At 40.2% G+C, this 21,665-nt stretch overlaps 3 protein-coding genes across 4 annotated transcripts in view; 1 reads left to right on the forward strand and 2 right to left on the reverse strand.

Moving 5' to 3' along the window:
* Positions 1-1,594: 1,594 nt before the first annotated feature.
* LOC124253331 (protein N-lysine methyltransferase METTL21A-like) lies at positions 1,595-7,775 on the reverse strand. 2 transcript variants are annotated; one of them, XM_046687082.1, is made up of 4 exons: positions 7,549-7,775; positions 4,891-5,030; positions 3,265-3,376; positions 1,595-1,981 (listed from the first exon to the last, which is right to left on the reverse strand). In XM_046687082.1, exons 1-4 carry the CDS (start codon positions 7,694-7,696, stop codon positions 1,596-1,598), a joined length of 786 nt encoding a protein of 261 aa, XP_046543038.1. In that variant the 5' UTR covers positions 7,697-7,775; the 3' UTR covers position 1,595. The 2 variants fall into 2 exon arrangements, with proteins under 2 accessions (XP_046543038.1, XP_046543037.1); XM_046687081.1 differs by having other exon boundaries at positions 4,891-5,036.
* A 238-nt stretch (positions 7,776-8,013) lies between these two features.
* LOC124253330 (uncharacterized protein C7orf57 homolog) lies at positions 8,014-16,802 on the forward strand. The gene is made up of 7 exons (XM_046687080.1): positions 8,014-8,153; positions 10,429-10,611; positions 11,727-11,844; positions 12,525-12,830; positions 14,185-14,373; positions 14,519-14,617; positions 16,029-16,802. Exons 1-7 carry the CDS (start codon positions 8,123-8,125, stop codon positions 16,120-16,122), a joined length of 1,020 nt encoding a protein of 339 aa, XP_046543036.1. The 5' UTR covers positions 8,014-8,122; the 3' UTR covers positions 16,123-16,802.
* A 556-nt stretch (positions 16,803-17,358) lies between these two features.
* Positions 17,359-21,665, reverse strand: part of LOC124253309 (low-density lipoprotein receptor-related protein 2-like) — a 63,613-nt gene continuing 59,306 nt past the window's right edge. Inside the window, 3 exon segments of the mRNA XM_046687057.1 lie at positions 17,359-20,045; positions 20,683-20,830; positions 21,414-21,501. Coding sequence (XP_046543013.1) covers positions 19,764-20,045; positions 20,683-20,830; positions 21,414-21,501 — 518 coding nt within the window. The 3' untranslated portion in view covers positions 17,359-19,763.

The raw sequence follows: 21,665 nt of genomic DNA on the forward strand, positions 1-21,665 counted from the left end.
GATGACTTCTTGGACATCCTGAGTATAAAATGAAATCTTTGATTAAGTGGAAGTGGATGCTGTGGAATGGTCTGATAGAGTGAGTGAGTTGGGTTTTACCCCCGCTTTTAGCAATATTCCAGCAATATCACGGCGAGGGACACCAGAAATGGTCTTCACACATTGTACTCTTGTGGGGAATCGAACCCGGGTCTTCCGAGTGACTGCGTGACGTGCGAACGCTTTAACCACTAGGCTACCCCACCGCTCCGGTCAGATAGAGCTGACTCAGAGTCTAGTTTTGAAACTGAGCTGTGTTGTTCTTTAATTCGGGTTTTGTGGGGTTTTGATGTTTCACAATCTAAACGTGTCCAATTTTATACGGAATATGGTATACTGTTCGTTGTGCATGTATTTGATACTTCAAAACAAATATTTTCCTTACTTCCAACCAGCACGTTTTGTATAATTATCAAATTGCCGCATTTTTGTAAACTTTAACACATCTTCCTCACTTAAAAAATGTATGTTGTACTGGCATATATTAAAGGTACAAAGCATACATATTTCACAATTAATTCACCACTCTTTGTACACGAAATCAGCATATACTCCATACTTCAAAACAAACATCTTTAATACTTCAAGCTGGCATGTTTTTTTATGTAAGATTACCATATACTGATAATTCAAAACATGCATCTTACTCAATTCAAGCCACCATGCCGTGTATGCTTACTTGACTTACATAGGATTCTTCAAATCATACATCTTTCATAGTTGATATTTGCACATACAATATATGGTGTCTTCATGTAGGAATGGAGGCGTAGCCTGGTGGTTACAGCATTCGCTTGTAACGACTGTAGGAATGACATTAATGAACACCTGGCAGTTTCCTCCATACCTACAGGTTTTCAGCTTGACCTGAGCTACTCTACATATGCATGACCCGAGAGGTCAATGGCACAAACGGCTGGTTGAGTTAACTTCATTAAATAGGGGAGGAGAGACTGTTGTTATTGTTGCGTTCGTGCGAAACATGCATACATGGATTCGTTACAGAACTTGTCCCGCAAAACAACACTTCTGAAAAAACAATTCAATTAAAACATGAATTGTTTTTACAGTCATATGCTATCTAGTTTGGTTTACAAACTTAACGATGTAAAGTCAGTTACTTTCAGAATCCAATTCACTCTCGCTATAAATCTCTCCACCTAGTTCAATTATCATTTTTTTCTATCGACCTTGTCTCGGCTGTTCGGACATGTTGACAATCTGCTGACAAAGGCGCACCCCTTCACAGTAATAGACTCAACCAGTTGTGACACGGTCAGGCAATGCATTAGTATTCACTTGATCAGTTCAAGCTGAACAACCTGTAGTTGCAGATGATGCTAAAAAATGTCTGTATCCAGGGTAACCAATGTTCCTGATGTTAAGATAGTTCTTAATATTTCAACAGTTGAAACTGAATTAAACCAGTTAGATTTTACAGTTTTATGTATTTATAACTGGTTGATAAGCATGCAGTTCCAAACACCCTATCTGACAATAGAACAATACTATAGCAGGAAATACACATCCAGTTTTAAATGAGTTCAAACAAGAATCTAAGTTTTTGTCTTTATTTTTTTGGTAGAAAATATTTTAATATCCCGACTTTTATCATAATGTATTTGCTCCACGTGAAAGTGGCCCTCCAGGAGGGTGAGGAAGTTTAGGTCTCTGTCGTATCTGATGCGACATGACAGGAGAACAGATGTGTCCTCTCTCGCTGTGTGGATCAGTGTGGTCAGCAACGCCTGGAACGTGTCCTCAATGTAGATGATATCAGCCCCGAGGATGATATCATACTGTGGGTGAGCTGACAAGTCGGTTGTCCAGTCAAGTTCCTTCACTGTGATACTGCCTGGGCAGCTGTCCACTCTGTTGGTGTCCACTGTCTTGCTGAGATTAGGCATCGCTTCCCTCCTCTCTGTCACAGTCACATGACCACCTGAATCCATTAGTGAGTGAGTTGGGTTGAAAGCCACTTTGGAAAGTGAGTGAGTGAGTGAGTGAGTGAGTGAGTAAGTTTGGTTTTACACCGCTTTTAGCAATATTTCAGCTACATCACGGTGGGGGACACCAGGAATGGGCTTCACACATTGTACCCATGTGGGGAGTCGAACCCGGGTCTTTGGCGTGACGAGCCAACGCTTTACCCACTAGGCTACCCCACCGCCCCTTTGGAAAGTATTTAGATTTATTACACTGTATCGGCTTCAGCATAAACACAGGCATGATATACATAAAGCCTGTGAGTGAGTGAAAGTTGCATGAAATGGAAATCATAATATCGAGAAAAGACAATTTCCCTGATTTAAACCATACTGTTTTCTTCACTAACTCTACTTTACCTAGATATGATACCACAGTGCCGACCAGGCCTGTCCCTGCCCCAAGCTCCACCTTACCTAGATATGATACCACAATGCTGATCAGGCCTGTCCCTGCCCCCACCTCCATCTTACCTAGATGATACCACAATGCTCCACCTTACCTAGATACAAGGCCACAATGCCGACAAGGCCTGTCCCTGCCCCTAGCTCCACCTTACCTAGATATGATACCACAATGCTCCACCTTACCTAGATACAAGGCCACAATGCCAACAAGGCCTGTCCCTGCCCCTAGCTCCACCTTACCTAGATACGAGGCCACAATGCTGATCAGGCCTGTCCCTGCCCCCACCTCAACCTTACCTAGATACAAGGCCACAATGCCGACAAGGCCTGTCCCTGCCCCAAACTCCACCTTACCTAGATACGAGGCCACAATGCTGCCCCAAACTCCACCTTACCTAGATACGAGGCCACAATGCTGATCAGGCCTGTCCCTGCCCCCACCTCCACCTTACCTAGATATGATACCACAATGCTCCACCTTACCTAGATACAAGGCCTGTCCCTGCCCCTAGCTCCACCTTACCTAGATCACGATGTCGACCAGGCCTGTCCCTGCCCCCACCTCCACCTTACCTAGATATGATACCACAATGCTCCACCTTACCTAGATACAAGGCCACAATGCCGACAAGGCCTGTCCCTGCCCCTAGCTCCACCTTACCTAGAAACGATGCCACAATGCCGACCAGGCCTGTCCCTGCCCCTAGCTCCACCTTACCTAGAAACGAGGCCACAATGCCGACAAGGCCTGTCCCTGCCCCTAGCTCCACCTTACCTAGAAACGATGCCACAATGCCGACCAGGCCTGTCCCTGCCCCTAGCTCCACCTTACCTAGATACGAGGCCACAATGCCGACCAGGCCTGTCCCTGCCCCAAGCTCCACCACCTGCTTCTGTCTGACAACTTCTGGGTGCAGTTCCAGGTACTCACACAGGACGATGGCCTGCCAACATTCAGAGAAAACATCCCTATAAACACAGAAGTTATTTGTAACAAAGAGATTTCTTTTTCTTTTTATAAAGTGACATTTACTTTATCAGTCTTACTATTGACCTTGCCCCTGGTCTCATTAACAGCCTCACCTAATGGTCTTACTATTGACCTTGCTCCTGGTCTTACAAATGACCTTGCTCCTGGTCTTACTATTGACCTTGCTCCTGGTCTTACAAATGACCTTACTCCTGGTCTTACTATAGACCTTGCTCCTGGTCTTACTATTGACCTTACTCCTGGCCTTACTATAGACCTTGCTCCTGGTCTTACTATTAACCTTGCTCCTGGTCTTACAAATGACCTTGCTCCTGGTCTTACTATTGACCTCGCTCCTGGTCTTACAAATGACCTTGCTCCTGGTCTTACTATAGACCTTGCTTCTGGTCTTACAAATGACCTCGCTCCTGGTTTTACTATTGACCTTGCTCCTGGTCTTACAAATGACCTTGCTCCTGGTCTTACTATAGACTTTGCTCCTGGTCTTACTATTGGCCTCAATGATGGCCACGGTAGTAGCCTCACTACTGGTCTTACTATTGACCTTGCTCCTGGTCTTACTATAGTGTTCCTACTGGTCTTACTACTGCTCTTTCTAGCGTTTCTACTGGTCTTACAACTGCTCTTTCTAGTGTTTTTACTGGTCTTTCTACTGCTCTTTCTAGTGTTTCTACTGGTCTTACTACTGCTCTTTCTAGTGTTTCTACTGGTCTTACTACTGCTCTTTCTAGTGTTTCTACTGGTCTTACAACTGCTCTTTCTAGTGTTTCTACTGGTCTTACTACTGCTCTTTCTAGTGTTTCTACTGGTCTTACAACTGCTCTTTCGACTGGTCTTACTACTGCTCTTTCTAGTGTTTCTACTGGTCTTACAACTGCTCTTTCTAGTGTTTCTACTGGTCTTACTACTGCTCTTTCTAGTGTTTCTACTGGTCTTACAACTGCTCTTTCGACTGGTCTTACTACTGCTCTTTCTAGTGTTTCTACTGGTCTTACAACTGCTCTTTCTAGTGTTTCTACTGGTCTTACAACTGCTCTTTCTAGTGTTTCTACTGGTCTTACTACTGCTCTTTCTAGTGTTTCTACTGGTCTTACGACAGCTCTTTCTACTGGTCTTACTACTGCTCTTTCTAGTGTTTCTACTGGTCTTACTACTGCTCTTTCGACTCGTCTTACAACTGCTCTTTCTAGTGTTTCTACTGGTCTTACTACTGCTCTTTCTAGTGTTTCTACTGGTCTTACTACTGCTCTTTCTAGTGTTTCTACTGGTCTTACAACTGCTCTTTCTAGTGTTTCTTCTGGTCTTACAACTGCTCTTTCTAGTGTTTCTACTGGTCTTACTACTGCTCTTTCTAGTGTTTCTACTGGTCTTAATACTGCTCTTTCTAGTGTTTCTACTGCTCTTTCTAGTGTTTCTACTGGTCTTACAACTGCTCTTTCTAGTGTTTCTACTGGTCTTACTACTCACTGCATCCCAGACCACTGCAGCCACCCCGAGGCTCCCCCAGTCCTGCTGGATGTGGATGTCCTGTCCCCCCAGGTGGAAGTCCCGTGTGGGTCGATGGTGAGGTAGCAGCTGGCCCTCTGTGTAGGGAACCACCGCTAGTGCTGTGACTGGGAGAGAACAACGGGGTACAGTTACTCACCACATACAAACACATGTTACAGGTTGTGGTAACAATAGGTTACAAAGATAGCTGATCTAAGTCACTGATGATTTCAGATACATATGCAAAGATAATGATTATAATTTAATGAAGACATCATTTACAGAAATGCTGACAAATAATGTCCAAATTAATGTAACTAGTTCCATATTTCAGCATCTAGAAAAACAGGTGGTGCTTTCAGTCCTAAACAACTTTGAACATGCCATCTTGAAACCCTCATATAATCCCCAATACATTGTATGAGTTAGTGACATTGCTACTTTGAATATGAAATTTGAGGTTTGTCAGTCAGATCTATTGATGGGATTAAGATTATGACAGATTTCTGGACTGACTGAAAACTGACCATGAAGAGAAAAGAAAAAATCATGATTCAGTATTTTATTACTGAATCTTTCAAGCAAATAAGTACAGGCAAAATAGCAAATCTCCTAAAGGTTTTTCACAATGTACTATACACTGCTACACATCTACGAACACAACTAATTCAAACAGAATCCTGTAGGTATCCCGGGAACTAGTAGAAATGCAGGCTATAAAGGTAGTATCTTTTCATGTCACCCCTTTTGGGGCTAGTATTTGTAAAACTTTCAGGTCAATTTCCTCCACCATTTGTTGCAGTTGAACAACTCTAGTCAGTTTAATGTGGGAAGACTAAAGATCCACAGATTATATGTGTTTACAACACTGGTGAAACTCTTGTGAATTTGTCCATGCTACACGGTTTTGGATAGGTTGGGAGACCCCGGGTTTAAAGATCTGATGCTAGTGATGGCACTCTGTTATGCCTTGAGTTAAAGGTAATTATGAAATAAATAAAGATATGAAATAGACAACATTAATCGTTTGACACTTTTTGTTGCTATTTTGACCAATAAGTATGTGTCTGTTTAACTATAGCTATATGATAGGCCCCTCTATTTAACGGGTGTAGGTGAATTCGTAGACCAGACTGGTTCATAAACGTGGAAATCCGGTGAATTCGTATGCGGATTGAGCGGTGGATTCGTAGATGTTAGTAAAATGGGGAAAGTGATGATGATCAATGATGATGAAAATCGATAATATGATACACCCAAGTGTTTGCATTTTGTGAAATAAATAAAATATATTAGGTAAGTATGATAGGTGATGAAACTATAATATGCTTCACAGCGGGCCGGGTCCGACAAATTCTATGGGACGACTTCCAGGCCGCTGATATATTAAATTGAGTATGGTGAAATGAAAAAAAAATATATATATTAGGTAAGTATCGTCAGTGACGAAAAAAAATATTCAACGTTCAACTACGCAGACCAGCAGAGAAGTAGCAACAGAGAAGAAGGATAAGGTGGGTCACCGGCAAAGTAATTAAGAAAACACTTCAGTATACACACAGTATTTCGCAATCAAAACAACTCACCACTTCCTAATTAACATTCACAACATCTCAGAGAAAGTTGAAACCTGTTAATCCACATTCACAACAACTCAGTGAAACCTTTTAATCCACCCACAATGAAAACAATTTCATTATTTTCTTCTTGTTGAGAAATTATGATGAGTAGACTAATGTTGTCTGATCCGCCGACAAAGTTTACGTGTACAAACACTTATGGTATATAAACCTCAAGAAGGTAAAAGAAAACATTCAGCATCAACCATGGCTCTATGAGTTGTATGTGTGAAAGAAGTGCGTCCTAGACAGCATGCCACCCTTTGAGACACAGGAATCGACATCGCTACCTACCACCAGATGACGAAAGGGCACCTGCAGATGGATTTCACCTGTAAGAGATGTTCACTACCCCCGCCGTCTCCGACTCTTCCTCTGTCCCCGACCCTGCCGCTCTCGCCACCAAAGTTGTCAAACACTACATCTCCTACATCGCCCGTGGACTCATCCTTCGACCTCACTGCCGCCACCAACCATCAACGCTCCAGAGGATGTATTCTAGGAGTGAGTTACATTAATTTCATTATCTATTCATTTAATTTCAGTGAGTGAGATAAAGATAATTAATATAATTACATTTAATTTCATGATTTTATTTATTATTTCAGTTCTATCGCTGACCCAGACCCCCAACCCCTGCCCGACGACCATCAGCCTCAGCCCGAAGTGGAATATTCTCCCGACCGGCCGCAAGCGTGGCAAACCACTTTTAGTGGACAACCACGGATTTTCCTACACCATCCAGGTAATGAATCATGAATAATGAATATAGTCCTACGTATTTGATTACTTGTTTGATATTATTTAACTATGTAGACATTGTTGAAGATGAAACATGAGTATAATGTAGGAATTTCTTCATTTTAGAAGAAATTCAACTGAACCATATCAGAAACTAAGAATAAAGAGATTCTCACACAGCGATACCCGGAAACAACCACTCTGAGTCACATCATACAATTGTATTACAAATAAACTATCAGGGGAATTATTAAATTCGAAATTTGTTGATCAATACCCGATTCAGATGGCAGTTCCATTTCGTGACAGTCCTGGGTAAACTTGTTGCAGTAGCTCGTACTTTCATCAGCAATTACATTATATACAGTGACTGAGATACAACAAAATATCACAAACAGCATTTCACATGAGTCACATCGCGGCATGTAATATTTCCCCAACGATCCAGCTAACCAAAATCAAGCACGTGTTCATGGCGCGTTTTGTTTACACCGGAAATAGGAAGTTGCCATGAGTGTTATGCCCCTAACGACTATTAGAGTTATTTACTTATAAATTTAAATCTTTACATTAATCCAGCAATTATTTGGTGAGAATATATACATATATATGAAAAGTTTTACCAATTAAAATGTTAAATCCTGAGATTTTATTGTAATGCTATCACAGTTAGTTTGGGGGCTATATTCATATATAGTTTGTTTGAACCATATAGTTTCTGACCAAGTCTCGCTGACTCTCGTGATGTCTGTAACTATGGGGATGTGTACAAGTATGGTTGTTGTACAATGTCAGTGTAAATAATTCAACAGTCGCATCCACAGTTTTACAGACACATCCATATTTTCAAGATGACGATGAACCAGAAAATCAATGAATGTGGTGAGTAGATGTGATTGGTAATCAGTAATTAGTGAAGTTTCACGATAAGCCTTTGCTAGCTTGTGCCCAAATAACTCGATAAGGACAATGTAAGGTGACAGAATCTGAAAACAGCGTTCTGCGTTTAGGGTTAAGTAATCATTATCAACGGTCCATAGGGTTCTGTCCATTGGTTATAAGCAACTTTTCAATCATGGTTTTATGTCTGTTATGTCTTTTAAGTGGTTACAGTTTATTAATGTAGCCCGCATGCATTTGAACGGACACTTTTAAATAGAGTCTTGAAAAAGGGTGCCAGTCAAATCGCCCCAGCTTCAAAACGCCCCCGGCAATTTGGACAAAATACCCCAGGTTTGGTCAAATTGGCACAGGGGGGTAGTCAAAATGCCCCAATTTATTTAAAATGATTAAATATATACCTTAAATGCATAGCTTTTGTCAAGTTTCATATATAGTAATATTTCTTATAAATTTTCTATTAGTATACCGGGTACTGATAAGAGCAAAAGTAATATTCATGTATAGACAACACTGTAATACCAATATTTGCATGTTATTAATGCTTTTGTAAAGAATTACAAGAATAAAATGAAATGTTTGCATAAAATGTTTATTGGCTGTAAATACATAGTTTTTGTCAGCAAGCATGGTATAATACTTATCAAAACAATCTAGAGCTTTTTGTTGATTAATCTTGTCAAAAAGTGTGGATAAAAACAGGCTATTAAAACATGTTCAGTAATTGAATGACGTGTTTAGTTAAAGGAAATGTTGAGGCACTGCTGAACTGGAGCAGCTTGAATGTATGAGCATTTCAGGCTATAAAAACTTGTTCACTAATTGACCATCAATGCTATGGTATGTTGAGGAAGAGCAGTGTGAACATGAGCCTTTCAACTCCTTGTATAAATTGATTTTGGACCAAGGGTAAGTCATTCGCTTCTTCCAACTGACAAGATGACCATCAACTGCAGGAAATGTGTTTTGGTAGTAAGTGAAGGCCAAGAGACAATCTTGTGGGGCAACTGTGAAGGCCATACAGACGAAAGTTATAAGACATGTGATTTCCTGTATGAGGATTATAATGTCCCAGTTGACAAATCTCTAGATTGTTTTGATAAATATTATACCATACTTGTTATGATTACACAATGTCATTTGTTGACCAAACACTATGCGTTTACAGCCAATAAACATATTATACAAACCTTTCATTTTATTCTTGTAATTCTTTACCAAATAATTGGTATTACAGTGTTGTCTATACATGAATATTACTTTTGCTCTTATCAGTATACTAACAGAAAATGTATCAGAAATATTACTATATAATATTATATGAAGTATATGATATGAAAGCATATATTTAATCATTTTAAATACATTGGGGTGTTTTGACTACCCCCTAGGGCAATTTGACCAAATCTGGGGCATTTTGACCAAAATCTGGGACATTTTGACCAAATTGGCTGGGGCGTTTTGTAGCTGGGGCGATTTGAATGGCACCGCTTGAAAAATAGGGCGATAAAGGTATAAGTAAGCTTGCATTTGCATGATTGAATTTGGTTATACTGGGAAACTGAAAATAAAAGCAAAACATAATTGTGGATTTTCTGCGAATAGGATCCCCAGTTAGATATGAATGGGCCCTGAGTCACAGCATTACTGCCTCAGCAGTGTACCAACCAACAACAAATTTGTTGGGAGGAGGGTACTGGAGGCAGTCATGAATTTTACGTGAACATTTGTCACCTTATGGCAAGGGCTCACAAGTTCTTCTTTGGCTTCCATGATGCTTCACTATCATGAAAGTTACTCGCCCACAAAATAATTCACTAGCCCGAAATTTGAATGTAGAAACTAAGCAAAAGATTACACAAAGGTATGCTGCTAAAATGATGAACATTTTTATCAGGCCATCATCTTGCATGATTTAAAAGTGTATGATAAGTCAGAGATAGTTATTTATTTACAAAATGACCCCATGAAAATTCACTAGCCAGTGACTGTGGAGATTTACTGACCCGACTGGTTTTTAACTAACCATGGGCTAGTGGGCCAGTGTCTATTTTGCACACTGAGTTTGACTAAAATAATAGTTTCAGATATATTCAGTGCAAGTTAAGTTGTGACCTTTCTATCATTGGAAGTTAAGTTCTGATCAAATTATGTTACCCATATCAGCAGTAGATTTGGACGAAACTTGTACATAGCTGATTGCTTTTTTGCGCTACACATTTCCTAACATTCATATATATCGTTTATGTCATTTCAGGCTGGTTTTATCATGCACCATTAAAACGCAAGGAAGGGGTTGAGCCAGTTGAAGTTCCTATAACCTCCCAGATTCCAGGTCTCAGTGACCTCCCGCCAGAGTTTGATGATAAACCACGTGAAATGTACTACAAGGACACAGATACAAAGTACATCAGACTTGCAAAACAAGGAGGCAGAAAAGGTGGGTGTGCAACATGCAGGTGATGTGATGCATTCATGATATGAGTGGGATGCAGGTGCTGTGACAGGGTTGGGATGCAGCATGAATGTGTTTATGTATTCTTGTCAGGGATGGGATGCAGTATGAATGTGTTGTGGATGTCTTCTTGTCAGGGATGATCCAGGGATGCAGTATGAACATGTTGCGGATGTATGCTTGTCAGGGATGGGATGCAGTATGAACATGTTGTGGATGTATTCTTGTCAGGGATGGGATGCAGTATGAATGTGTTGTGGATGTCTTCTTGTCGGGGATGGGATGCATTTTTGACGTGTTGAGGATGCATTCCTGACCTGGGTGGGATGCAACATGCAGGTGTGAATGTATTGAGGGTGTTGTCAATGTATTCATGACAGGGATAACACAGGGGATGCAGTATTAATAACATTCTGTATTAGATGTATTCAGAAAAGGGTTGACACCGATGTTGCTTGGAACTTTTGTGGATGTGTTCAAGATGTGTGGGATGGAACATGCAGTTGTAATGTATTCATGAGGTGAGGTGAAAGTGGGTTTTACATCGTGCTTGAGAATATTTCGCTCATATGACGATGTGCATGCATGTGTATGTGTATGTGCAGCTGCTTGTACTAGCCCAGACTTAAGCTGGTTTTATAGTGCTAGCCCACTGAGATACCATGCCGCAGTGAAGCATGAATACCCCACTCAGACACATTATACTGACTCCGGGCCGACCAGTCCTTGTTGTACCCATTAATGCAGAGCGCCAGGCAGGGACCAACAAGTACCATATTTTAAGTCTTTTGGTGTGACGCGGTCGGGGATCGAACCCGCGACTTTCCGCTCTCCGGGTGGACGCTCTAACCACTACACCACGGAGGTGGTCTAATGTATTCATGACTTGGATGAGGAAGCATGACAGGACGTCAGATGACTGCAATTCATGGTTGCTGTAAGGGATATGTCATAATGCTATATAGATATATGTCACTGCTAAAAAAAATAAAAATTTAAAGTCTGTCAGTCAGCAACCATATGTTTTACAATTATGAATTCTGCGATACCATTCTGTGATTTATATTAAAAAATGATGTTAAGGTGTGTTCCCTCAACAGATCTCCTCACAATAAATAACTGTACCCCCAAGCAGCGTGAGCCCAAGGGGTACCCGAGAGTGGACTGGTTCTACCTGGAAGACAATGCTCAGGAGGATGCCGTCAAAAAGGAAGAAACGTATGTATTTAATAATTGTACTGGTGTGTAACTGACCCCTTATGGAGACTCTGGGTTAGAATAGATCTTCAGCAACCTATGCTGGCGGTCACAGGAGACTTAAATAAATCGGATGGTTAGGCTTGGCGATGATGTTGTTGTCATTGTACGTGATAGCAAGGATCGTTTCACAATCTTGAAGGTCGATGCTCATGACATATCAATCACTGAATTGTCCGGTCCAGACTAAGTTATTTACAGGTCACCATATAAATCTGGATCATCTTAGGAGAAGGTTTCTGCCATATATATTGATCTGCAAGCAGTTTTGTGTCCTGCACCTGAAATGAATACTGACTTCTAGTCAGGTGTGATGATTTACATTATTGATTTGAATGAATAAAAAAAGAATGGAAATTACCCAGAAGTGTTATTCCCCAAAGCTGAGACAATCAGATGTCTCCATTTGTTTGAATCTCGTAATGGTTTATGGCAACAAACACAGCTTGATATGTTGAATCTGCTGAAATAGTGAGAATGTGATTCTTTTCTTTATTCTTGTCCTTAAGTTAAGAATATGTCAAGGATAACGTTGGAATGTAATCTTTGCTTTCAGGGTTTATGTTTTTTATTAAATTTGAAGGTAAACTTGTCCAGGCAAGGCAAGGTATTTCAAATATAGTTGTATCTTTTCATCACAGCCAGTGGGAGTTTCTGCTGCCGGAGTACATGGTTCATGATTCCCAAAAGCCTGCAGTACACTTTGAGCCAGAGAGTGTCAGCAGTCTGAAGGAGAGGCGGGCCCCTTATGCATTTGACCTTACCACAGCATATGAGAGGGAGGGACAGACACTCACAGACAAGACGGTCAAGCTGCCAGAAGAGATAAAAAGTGGGTATGGCATCCGGAACAGCAAAGCTCCTCATTCCAAGAAGCAGGCCCCTCGGGAGCGAAGAGCTGTTGCCAACACGCAAGGGGACAAACCCAAACCCAAATCTGCACAGTCGTAAGTTTATCTGAATAGCGATATCTTAATTCATGGTTACTATCATGTGCCTTATTTATCTACCGGTAGTCACCACGTTAGAATTGGTCTTCAGCAACCATTGATTGTTGACGTAAGAGGTGACTAACGGGATCGGGTGGTCAGGCTCGTTGACTTGGTTGACACATGTCATGGTATCCCAATTGTGTAGATTGATGTTAATACTGTTGATCACTGGATTGTCTGGTACAGACCGCCGCCATGTAGCTGGAATAATTCTCAGTGCAGCGTTAAACAACAAACACACAAACCAAACCAAACTTTATCTGGTCATCTAACTTGCTGGCAGAATTTCTGGATAAAATGTCAGTACAATCATTACCATACTTGCCATATATGTAAGTTAAGGAGTTACAATTTAATGTCACAGGCATTATTTCACTGTGTGATGGTGACATATGTGACGTCTGTTAGCATGACCAATCAGATTTCAACCAATCAGATTAAAGAACACAGAATTTTGGTTTACAATTTAGAAAATTCTAGATTTCGTATTTTATGCTCGGCTAAACTCAAAGTTATGCTTGGTGTTTTGTCTGTCCAGTCCATCTGTTAAGGACAGTTACTGTTTCTACATCTTTAGCTCCTTTAGCTATTGGTGAAAATGAAAAAGTCTGCATGAATGATGATCATAGTGTACTGACGACGGTGTGGCCCTGTGGGGCTCCTATAACATGTGATTCTAGGCACCCCACAAGTGTTTGGGCAAATTAAGGACCCCTCAGTATTCATGGTCAGTTTCCAACACATTATTAGTGTTATAAAACTATTTGACCAAGTCAATGTCTAAATGCTGATATATATAGAACTACCATTCATACCACTGCATATCGTGTCTACCCAGCCCCAGACACCTCCATGAAGAAGATCATTACCAGGGTATTGGATTGCATCATAGTCAGTAATATCTCAGGAAGAACAGGCTCTGTATTGGCACCAATGGGTTGTGTTCATGTCATCTAGAGGGAGGAGGGGAAGTCAAGTCACAGGTTAAAGCATTTACTTGTCCCGCCAGAGGTCCAGGTTGGATTAACCCATATGGGTACAATGTGTGAAGCCCAGTTCTGGTGTCCTCTCTTTCACTCACTTCATCTTGAATCAGATATTGAACATTGTCCTGCAGGTTTGTGAAATTGTTGTAGAGTGTATTGTCTACTAAAATGATGGTGTTTGTAAAAAGTCCAACATTATGAACATTAAATGCGCATTTAAAAAAAGTCTGCTTAATGTAAATGCTGAATAAAATGACAAACATATGGTTAGAGTCCTGAGAAGTCTATATCCATCTACAATTAGAGGACATCTTTGACCACAGGTCTAAGGCTACAGGTGAGCGACCTGCCATGGACAAGCTGTTGTCATATGCCTATGACAAGGAGTGGCACGGCAAAGTGAAGGACCTCCATGAGAAGCAGGAGAAGCAGGACAACAAGGTGGTAAATAACAGTCTCAAGTCGGAGTACAGAGACACCTTCCAGAAGTCGGGCGGGACCACTCGAACCAGGTATGCTTTCTTACACATGTATAATTCCTTGCACAGTCACAAACGTGCAGGGGAAGATTTAACAGTACTCAATAAGACCAACAAATATGACATTAAATATAACTTCCCTAATTTTTTACTTTATGGATTCTGTATTGTTTTTCAGGAGAGATCGTACAGTAGATATTCTTTCTGAAAAGATTACTGACAGATCATCTCCCGGACGCAACAGCACAGAGGAGAAAGAGCCATTCAAACTTACAAAGTAAGTTCTTTCTTCATATGGCATTTGGACAAAGAGAAATTAAGAAATGTTTTGACAATTGGTTTGTGGCTTCCTGAGCCATATTAGTGTATATATTATTGTATATTATTAGGAGTGTTAATATTAAGGTAATTTGTAGTGCTATGTTTTGTTAGTGTTTGTTTAACACCACACTCTGCACTATTCCAGCTATATGATTGTGGTGTGTAAATAATTGAGCTGGACAATCCAGCGATTAACGTCATGAGCATTGATCTACACAACTGGGATAGGATGACACATGCCAAACACAATCTTGTTAGTCACCTCTTATGACAAGCATCGGTTGCTCTAGATTGGTTCTGGGCGGTGGGGTAGCCTAATGGTGAAAGCGTTGGCTCGTCATGCCGAAGACCCGGGTTCGAATCCCCACATGGGCACAATGTGTGAAACCCTTTTCTGGTGTCCCCAGCCGTGATGTTGCTGGAATATTGCTAAAAGCAGCGTAAAACCAAACTCAGTCAGTCAGTCAGTCTAGATTGGTTCTATTCTGGGTCTTCACACTACACTATATTTCCACACCACACTATGCTCAAAGTGCAGCATTATTCCTACATCAAGCAATGAATCAGTGTGCCTGATTGTCATTCTAAGTTTCATGGGGAATATACTCCCTAAGCTGGCTGTGAGGCACTGGAAGGTTAACACATGTGCTACTGGTAGAGACATGAACATGATCCCCAGGACCACAGGAGTCAAGATGCCTAATACATACAGCTATCCAACTTTTATTGGTTCAAATGGTAACTTCACCAGATTTGTGACCTGTAAGCTGTAAGCAGGAAACTGAAGCATGACTTAGACAGCTTCAAACAACTGTATATAGATACTTGTGGGTGTGGTACCCATGAAGGTTCGGGTTAGAATATTGATCTTCAGTAAGCTATTGCTTGTCGTAAGAGGTGACTAACAGGATCGGGTGGTTAGGCTCGCTGACTTGGTTGACAGGGTTCCCAATTATGTAGATCGATGCTCATGCTGTTGATCACTGGATTGTCTGGTCCAGACTCGATTATGTACAGACTGCCACCATATAGCTGGAATATTGCTGAGTGTGGCGTAAAACTAAACTCACTCACTCACTTGTGGGTGTGGATAAGTATGGAACTGAATTTAAGAACATGATTTTACCATTTTTGCAGGATTTTACTTCACACACTAAGTGAAGGAGGCTAAACCAATTTGAGGCCAAAAATAGTACCTGCTGGATGACCTCATTTGCATATTCAGCAGATTGTGATTATGTGATACCAAGTATATTGTTTTAGCCTATTGCATTGATAACATCCATTATATTAGAAATGTAAGTTGTCTTACAGATTGGGCTATCTCACTATCAGTTATACAATTAAAGATGAAATTTGTGTTTCAGGTTCAAGAATGTTCCAGCTCGCATTGACACTCACCAGAAACCGGACACACAAAGGAATCAGGCTACAAGTGAACAACAACAAGGTTTATTCTAACTTCAGTCCATTTTCAGTTTTTCTGTTTACATTAAGTTATATAGATATGCAATGCCATACAGTATGTTTCATCAGAATATGTACATGTGTCAGTGCTACGGGACTTGAAGGTCTTTCAAAATGGGATGCTTGATGCCCTTAAGTGTACATTTGTTCAGTTGTTAAGTTCATCACTCACTGTACACTGATGGTGCTTTAGTTTCTCATGGTTACCATAGAAACAGTAAGATTCCACGGAGCCAACACGAGAAATGATTTGATTCATTTTGTTGTTTTACAATTGCCGTTTATCATTTTTATCACTTCCACAATATACATCTACATTAAACATTTTAAACCTGCTCACAGACAGTTTGTCAGAAAGAACTGTTGACTTTTTTGTTGAATTGTTTTACAGAAATTATTTGCAAAGTATTGTTTTTACGATATCTTGTTAAATATATTTGTCAATGATTTTTCCTGTACTTGACAATGTTTCACAAACAAAATAACTCAGAGGTTAAATCCAACACATTTTACATTCCCGTTGAAACATCTTCCTTGAGCAACACAGCATTATGATTGTAATAACAAAAACGTATAATGCTATTTTTGTATTGTGGGAGATCATGATTTTTACTGTGATATTAATACATTTGATTGTTTAATTTCCATTGCCAAAAAATAAACTAATACCTGAATTTTGTTGTTTCTTATCTGTGTCAATGACAACTGCAGAGTTGGTGATTCTGTTTCTGAATGTGTAGATGCTGGTTCATAAAATATTGCAAACACTACCAAAACAACTGTATCTGTCTACTAAAACTGGTGTTGCCGGTCACAGATTTAAAGTAGGAAAATAACTGATGTCTAAGGGAATAACGCTTTTAGATTTGCCATTTTAAAAAAATATTTGTTCCAGAGAAATAAATAATTTTGGTCCAAATTGGTATAATCCAGACAATTTTGTAAGGAAAGAAATACTTACTGAATATCATAAAAGAAAACTGTAAAAAGAAAAGAATATTTTCGAAAAGCCAAAGTCTTCCCTGCGATAGGAAATGGTCCTGAAATGCACTGTATTATTTAATCAAGAAAATATACACTTTCACAAAGGGAAAGTACACAAAACAATTAACAGAAAGTGAACCACAATAATATTTCATCTGTTGTGACCTGTTGGTCAAAGAGAGTGAGTGACTTTAGTTTTATGCTGCTTGTAGTGGTGGTGAAAGAATGCATAAAACAACAAAACTGTGCTGGTGTATATTTATTCCAACACTTAAAACAATTATTTACAGTCATGGACATTATTTATATCATACCCTGAAATAACACTCATCAGAAATGTATTCAGTGGACATATTTCTTGTGAACCTTTAAGCATGTAAAAATACAACAACATCTCTGGCTATACAAGTCAACATATTTTACAAGTTCGTACACATAAGGAAATACATCAAGAAATTGCATTGGCATTATTTTTTGGAAGACATCTTGACAATGAAACTATGTATTTCAAAACCTTAATGACGGAAAACAAATAATGCAGCCTAAACACTTCAATTTGGAGATTGTTGTGAATGGTGCATGATACAAAGAGCGGTGATGAAAAGGGCATAACCCTCCCTCTTCTGTAGGTAGGCTAATACAAGTGGCAACTCTACAACGTCCAATAAAGCATAGGAAACGTAGAATTTCTTACAAACACGATGCCGGTGTTACAGTCAGTTACAACACTTACGATGATAGTCAAGTGAAGAGAAACATTCTCAGTGGATTTGTATATATTTTTTCAATTTTGCATGTTACTGATGGACAGACCATGTCTGAGATATACTGTATTACGAGATGCTTTCGTCTTTCAGTACATTATCTATCTAACCAGCTGTATATCAGGAAATGCGGTTAGGCATATGAAGCTGTTGGAGATTTAGCTACATGGACACGTAAAACCTGTGATGGTTGACTTCCTGATATGTATATGTTAACCACACAACCAAAAGGGATGGATTGTATTGTCAGGGCAGGCCACTAGGGTGGTGAGGTCTGAGACCTGCATCACTTGGGGCTTTCCTCTGACCTGAAGCTGTCATGCTTTATATGCCTGCAATGCAGTTCGAAGCTGTATTAAACTGAACTAGCTGAGTTCATGATTTGGACTTGGTTTATTTACACAGAATACTTGTTAAAATCTGGTCTCTGATTATGTGACATCTTCGCCAATATACGCTTCACTGGAAATCTGTAACTGACCATTCATGATAAGTTTCATGTCTGTAAAGAAATACTGCTTATTCAGCAGCTTATTCCTAAATCAACTTGATTTTTCAAAATAATGAATCTACACTCATTTATAATTTTGATAAAATTGGTGAAATGGAAAACCCTCTATTCTGAGGGTTACACGTCTTGTACCAGCCATGTGGTTTGGACAATGATGAAGACGCACATGATGTCATGGTTTGTATATATATATGTAACGATACTGCCACCTTGCATCCATAGTTACACAAGTCACTAAGACTAGTGAGCTGTGGTGATACAGTTATGCAAACGTGATTGGTCCATGGAGAAGAATGGACATTGGAATTATGCAGTCACAGGCACATGGTGATACTATACGGCAATCTGAAGTAAACCCAATTATAACATTGACTTGTTACATTAAAAGCATTATATAATGACTAGTCTCAAAACTGACACACACAAAAACAACCCACATGTATCTAGTATCCTGTAGGGCTTGGACAGGTGTCTAATCAATGTCATATTAGTAACTTTGTTGCAGTAACCTACAATCACATTGTCACATGTAGCATGCTGATGTCCTTCACACTAACACACCATCTTATAGGCCAGCCCCTGTAAACTTTGTACTTGCATGGGGTCACTTCCGTGTCTGGGATTAGAATTTGGATGCTTATATACAATCTAACCTATAACCATTCACGATGTCTGTGTCATGGTACAATAATACCTGACGTGAATCTTTAACATAATGCTGCAGTCCAACAGAACATTTGTTGACTTCTTTATCTCAAGCTACTTTTAAATGAGAAAAACAGCCTGTCATCTGTACAAGATTATGCAGCCTCCTCCGTGTCTACGGAACTGTCCTACTAACATTTGAAGGCACTGGTGTTAGAACTTCAGGAACTTACATCATCATGACCACTAATCACAAAGACACATCACACCACCATTGCAAATACGTAACTCAGTGTACATACAGTTTTACCATATTTATTACAATCAAGTTGAAGCTGTAAGTCTTTGTGAAAACATGTACTAACCACCCCCTTGCATGGTAAAATACCTTTATCACGGGTATATATATTACTCACAAGAACACCAGATTGTTTTAATATTTCTACAGTTAATCTGCTATATGCTATATGAGATGAACTATAGTACAACGTAAGAATCGGGTGTTCGAGTGGTATATTTACTGTGTATGTTTAAGGCTGTCTTAATGTGTCTGGTACGTATAATTTGACCACGTCGTTTTTTGGCTGACATATTGCCGATGCGACGCTAATTATTCACTCACTCACTCTCTCCTAGACATGCTCTTTCAAATCTCCATATCTCCTCCATGTTCCTTGGAAGGTGTGACGTTTCTCAACGGTACCTCTGTCTATCTGCCTAGAAGGTGGGGGTCACTCTAGGTCCCCCTGGGTAACAAGTCCGGCCGTGTCATGTTCCACGTCTTCCGTTGGGTCTAACGCCCGGGGAGGGGGCCGGTTGTCGGCACTTCCGTTATAATGTTTTTTGTCGGAATGAAAGGCGTCAATGACATCCGACGCTTGTTTGGGTGGTTCAAGAGATGAGTGTGGTATGGATATCGACTCCTGGACGTGTAGGCTGTCATACATGGGGTTACAAAAGTTGGTCGGAGAGGTAGGGTCGTTTATACTCGAGATGGGGTCTGTTGACGACTCCTGTTAAGAGATAAATGATAATCAGCATTAATTCTTATTAATCTTCAAGACACAGATTCGATTCCTCACATGGGTACAATGTGTGAAGCCCATTTCTGGTGTCCCTCGCCGTGACTTTACTGGAATATTGCTAAAAGCGGCGTAAAACTAAACTCACTCCCTATTAATCTTCCATTTTCTATTAATGTGTCCATATTCAAGCTAACGCTCCGTGGTCTCTAAAAATCGTGCATGTGGTTGACAGTATGAGCATGGATCCATTCTCATGCGATTACACATAATCAGGTTAGCCCCGGTAGGAATTGGTCTTCAGCAAACCCTTGCTGGTCGTAAGAGGCTGCTGAAAGGATCGGGTAACACATGTAATCGTATCCCGATTGCGTAGATCGATGCTCATGATATCAATCACTGGATTGTCTGGGTCAGACCTCACTATATACAGATATATAGCTGTAATATTGGTGAATGCGTCGTTGAACATAATGTCATAAAGTATATCCACCTGGTCATTTCAGCAGCATTTTCCAACAAGCATGTCCCCGAGAACAGCTGTAAAATTGCTGATGCGGCCTTAAGCAACATTTACTCACTCACTATTTAGCTGTGGTATTTTGAAGGGGCCTCAGTAGTTACTTACAGCATTCAAGCCCGTGGCGCCGGGAAGGTCGTACGTTATTCCCGGCATCCCTAACTTCCCATCGTGGTAGGACACCACGCCCTGGGGTTTGTTCTCAGGGTCGGACGACGGCGTCTTAGACAGGATCTTTTTAAAGTTAAAACCATATCTGAAACAGAGACAATCGTTTTAAAGCCGCCCAGACTGGTATGTAGTTCCGTCACGAATCTGTCACTGACGTCTTTTAAATAATGGAGTCGTGGGAATACTGTGTTATTTGACGTACTGCTCAGTGACAGTAGCACTACATCTTGTATTGAGCGATTATTGTACCACGTGTGTGTCAGAACTATCCTGAGATAGAGCGAGGGTAATACATGAATCCTTACACAGACACAGCCTAACCCAAATATGAGTGTTATAGTTTTTATTGTCCATTATTACTCAACGTCAACAATCTTCACAAATGACGTCGTTTCTAGTGTCACCTCACTCCGACGTTATATTACAATACGATTCCACTAAGGTCAGCAGTACCGTCCTGGTGACATAATAACAACACACTAGGGTGCATGAAATGATACTTACACGATTTGCATTACCTGGATTATTTCTAACCTTACATGTAATCGAAACCTATTTCAATGCCACATTGGAATACTTGTAACTGTTTCCAGTTCCTTGTACGGCGCTGTGTAAAAACGCAGCATTCTCTGCAGTCCCGAGAACTGATAGTGTTTTCAGATACGTACCCTTTCCTTCGTACTACCAATAGTATGACGACCACGAGAACAATGATGGCAAACACCAGCACTATCGGCACTACAATGGCAGCTGTGCCTGAAATATGAAGTGACAGACATGATTGCCTTTATCCATGAATACTCAACATTTTGCAACATCGTTCAGTTCCTACTAGGAAACCGTTACCTTTATTTAAAAGTTTTAGGGTAAAAGCGTGTCTTGATTACTTGAAAAAAACCTTCAAATGAGATATCAGTTGT

This window comes from Haliotis rubra, unplaced genomic scaffold (genome assembly GCF_003918875.1).
Source record: "Haliotis rubra isolate DU_JTF1 unplaced genomic scaffold, ASM391887v1 Scf539, whole genome shotgun sequence".
Classification (NCBI taxonomy): Eukaryota; Metazoa; Mollusca; class Gastropoda; order Lepetellida; family Haliotidae; genus Haliotis; species Haliotis rubra.

Excerpts from the sequence above, each read along its gene's own strand:
- LOC124253331 (XM_046687081.1), bottom strand. The coding sequence starts at position 7,696 with ATGCCGCGATGTGACTCATGTGAAATGCTGTTTGTGATATTTTGTTGT. Across the intron at positions 3,377-4,890 it reads CTGCAGTGGTCTGGGATGCA|GCCATCGTCCTGTGTGAGTA; the intron begins GTGAGTAGTAAG and ends GAATGTTGGCAG. Across the intron at positions 1,982-3,264 it reads CATTGTGGCCTCGTATCTAG|GTGGTCATGTGACTGTGACA; the intron begins GTAAGGTGGAGC and ends TAATGGATTCAG.
- LOC124253330 (XM_046687080.1), top strand. The coding sequence starts at position 8,123 with ATGACGATGAACCAGAAAATCAATGAATGTG. Across the intron at positions 10,612-11,726 it reads AAAACAAGGAGGCAGAAAAG|ATCTCCTCACAATAAATAAC; the intron begins GTGGGTGTGCAA and ends TTCCCTCAACAG. Across the intron at positions 14,618-16,028 it reads GAGCCATTCAAACTTACAAA|GTTCAAGAATGTTCCAGCTC; the intron begins GTAAGTTCTTTC and ends TTTGTGTTTCAG.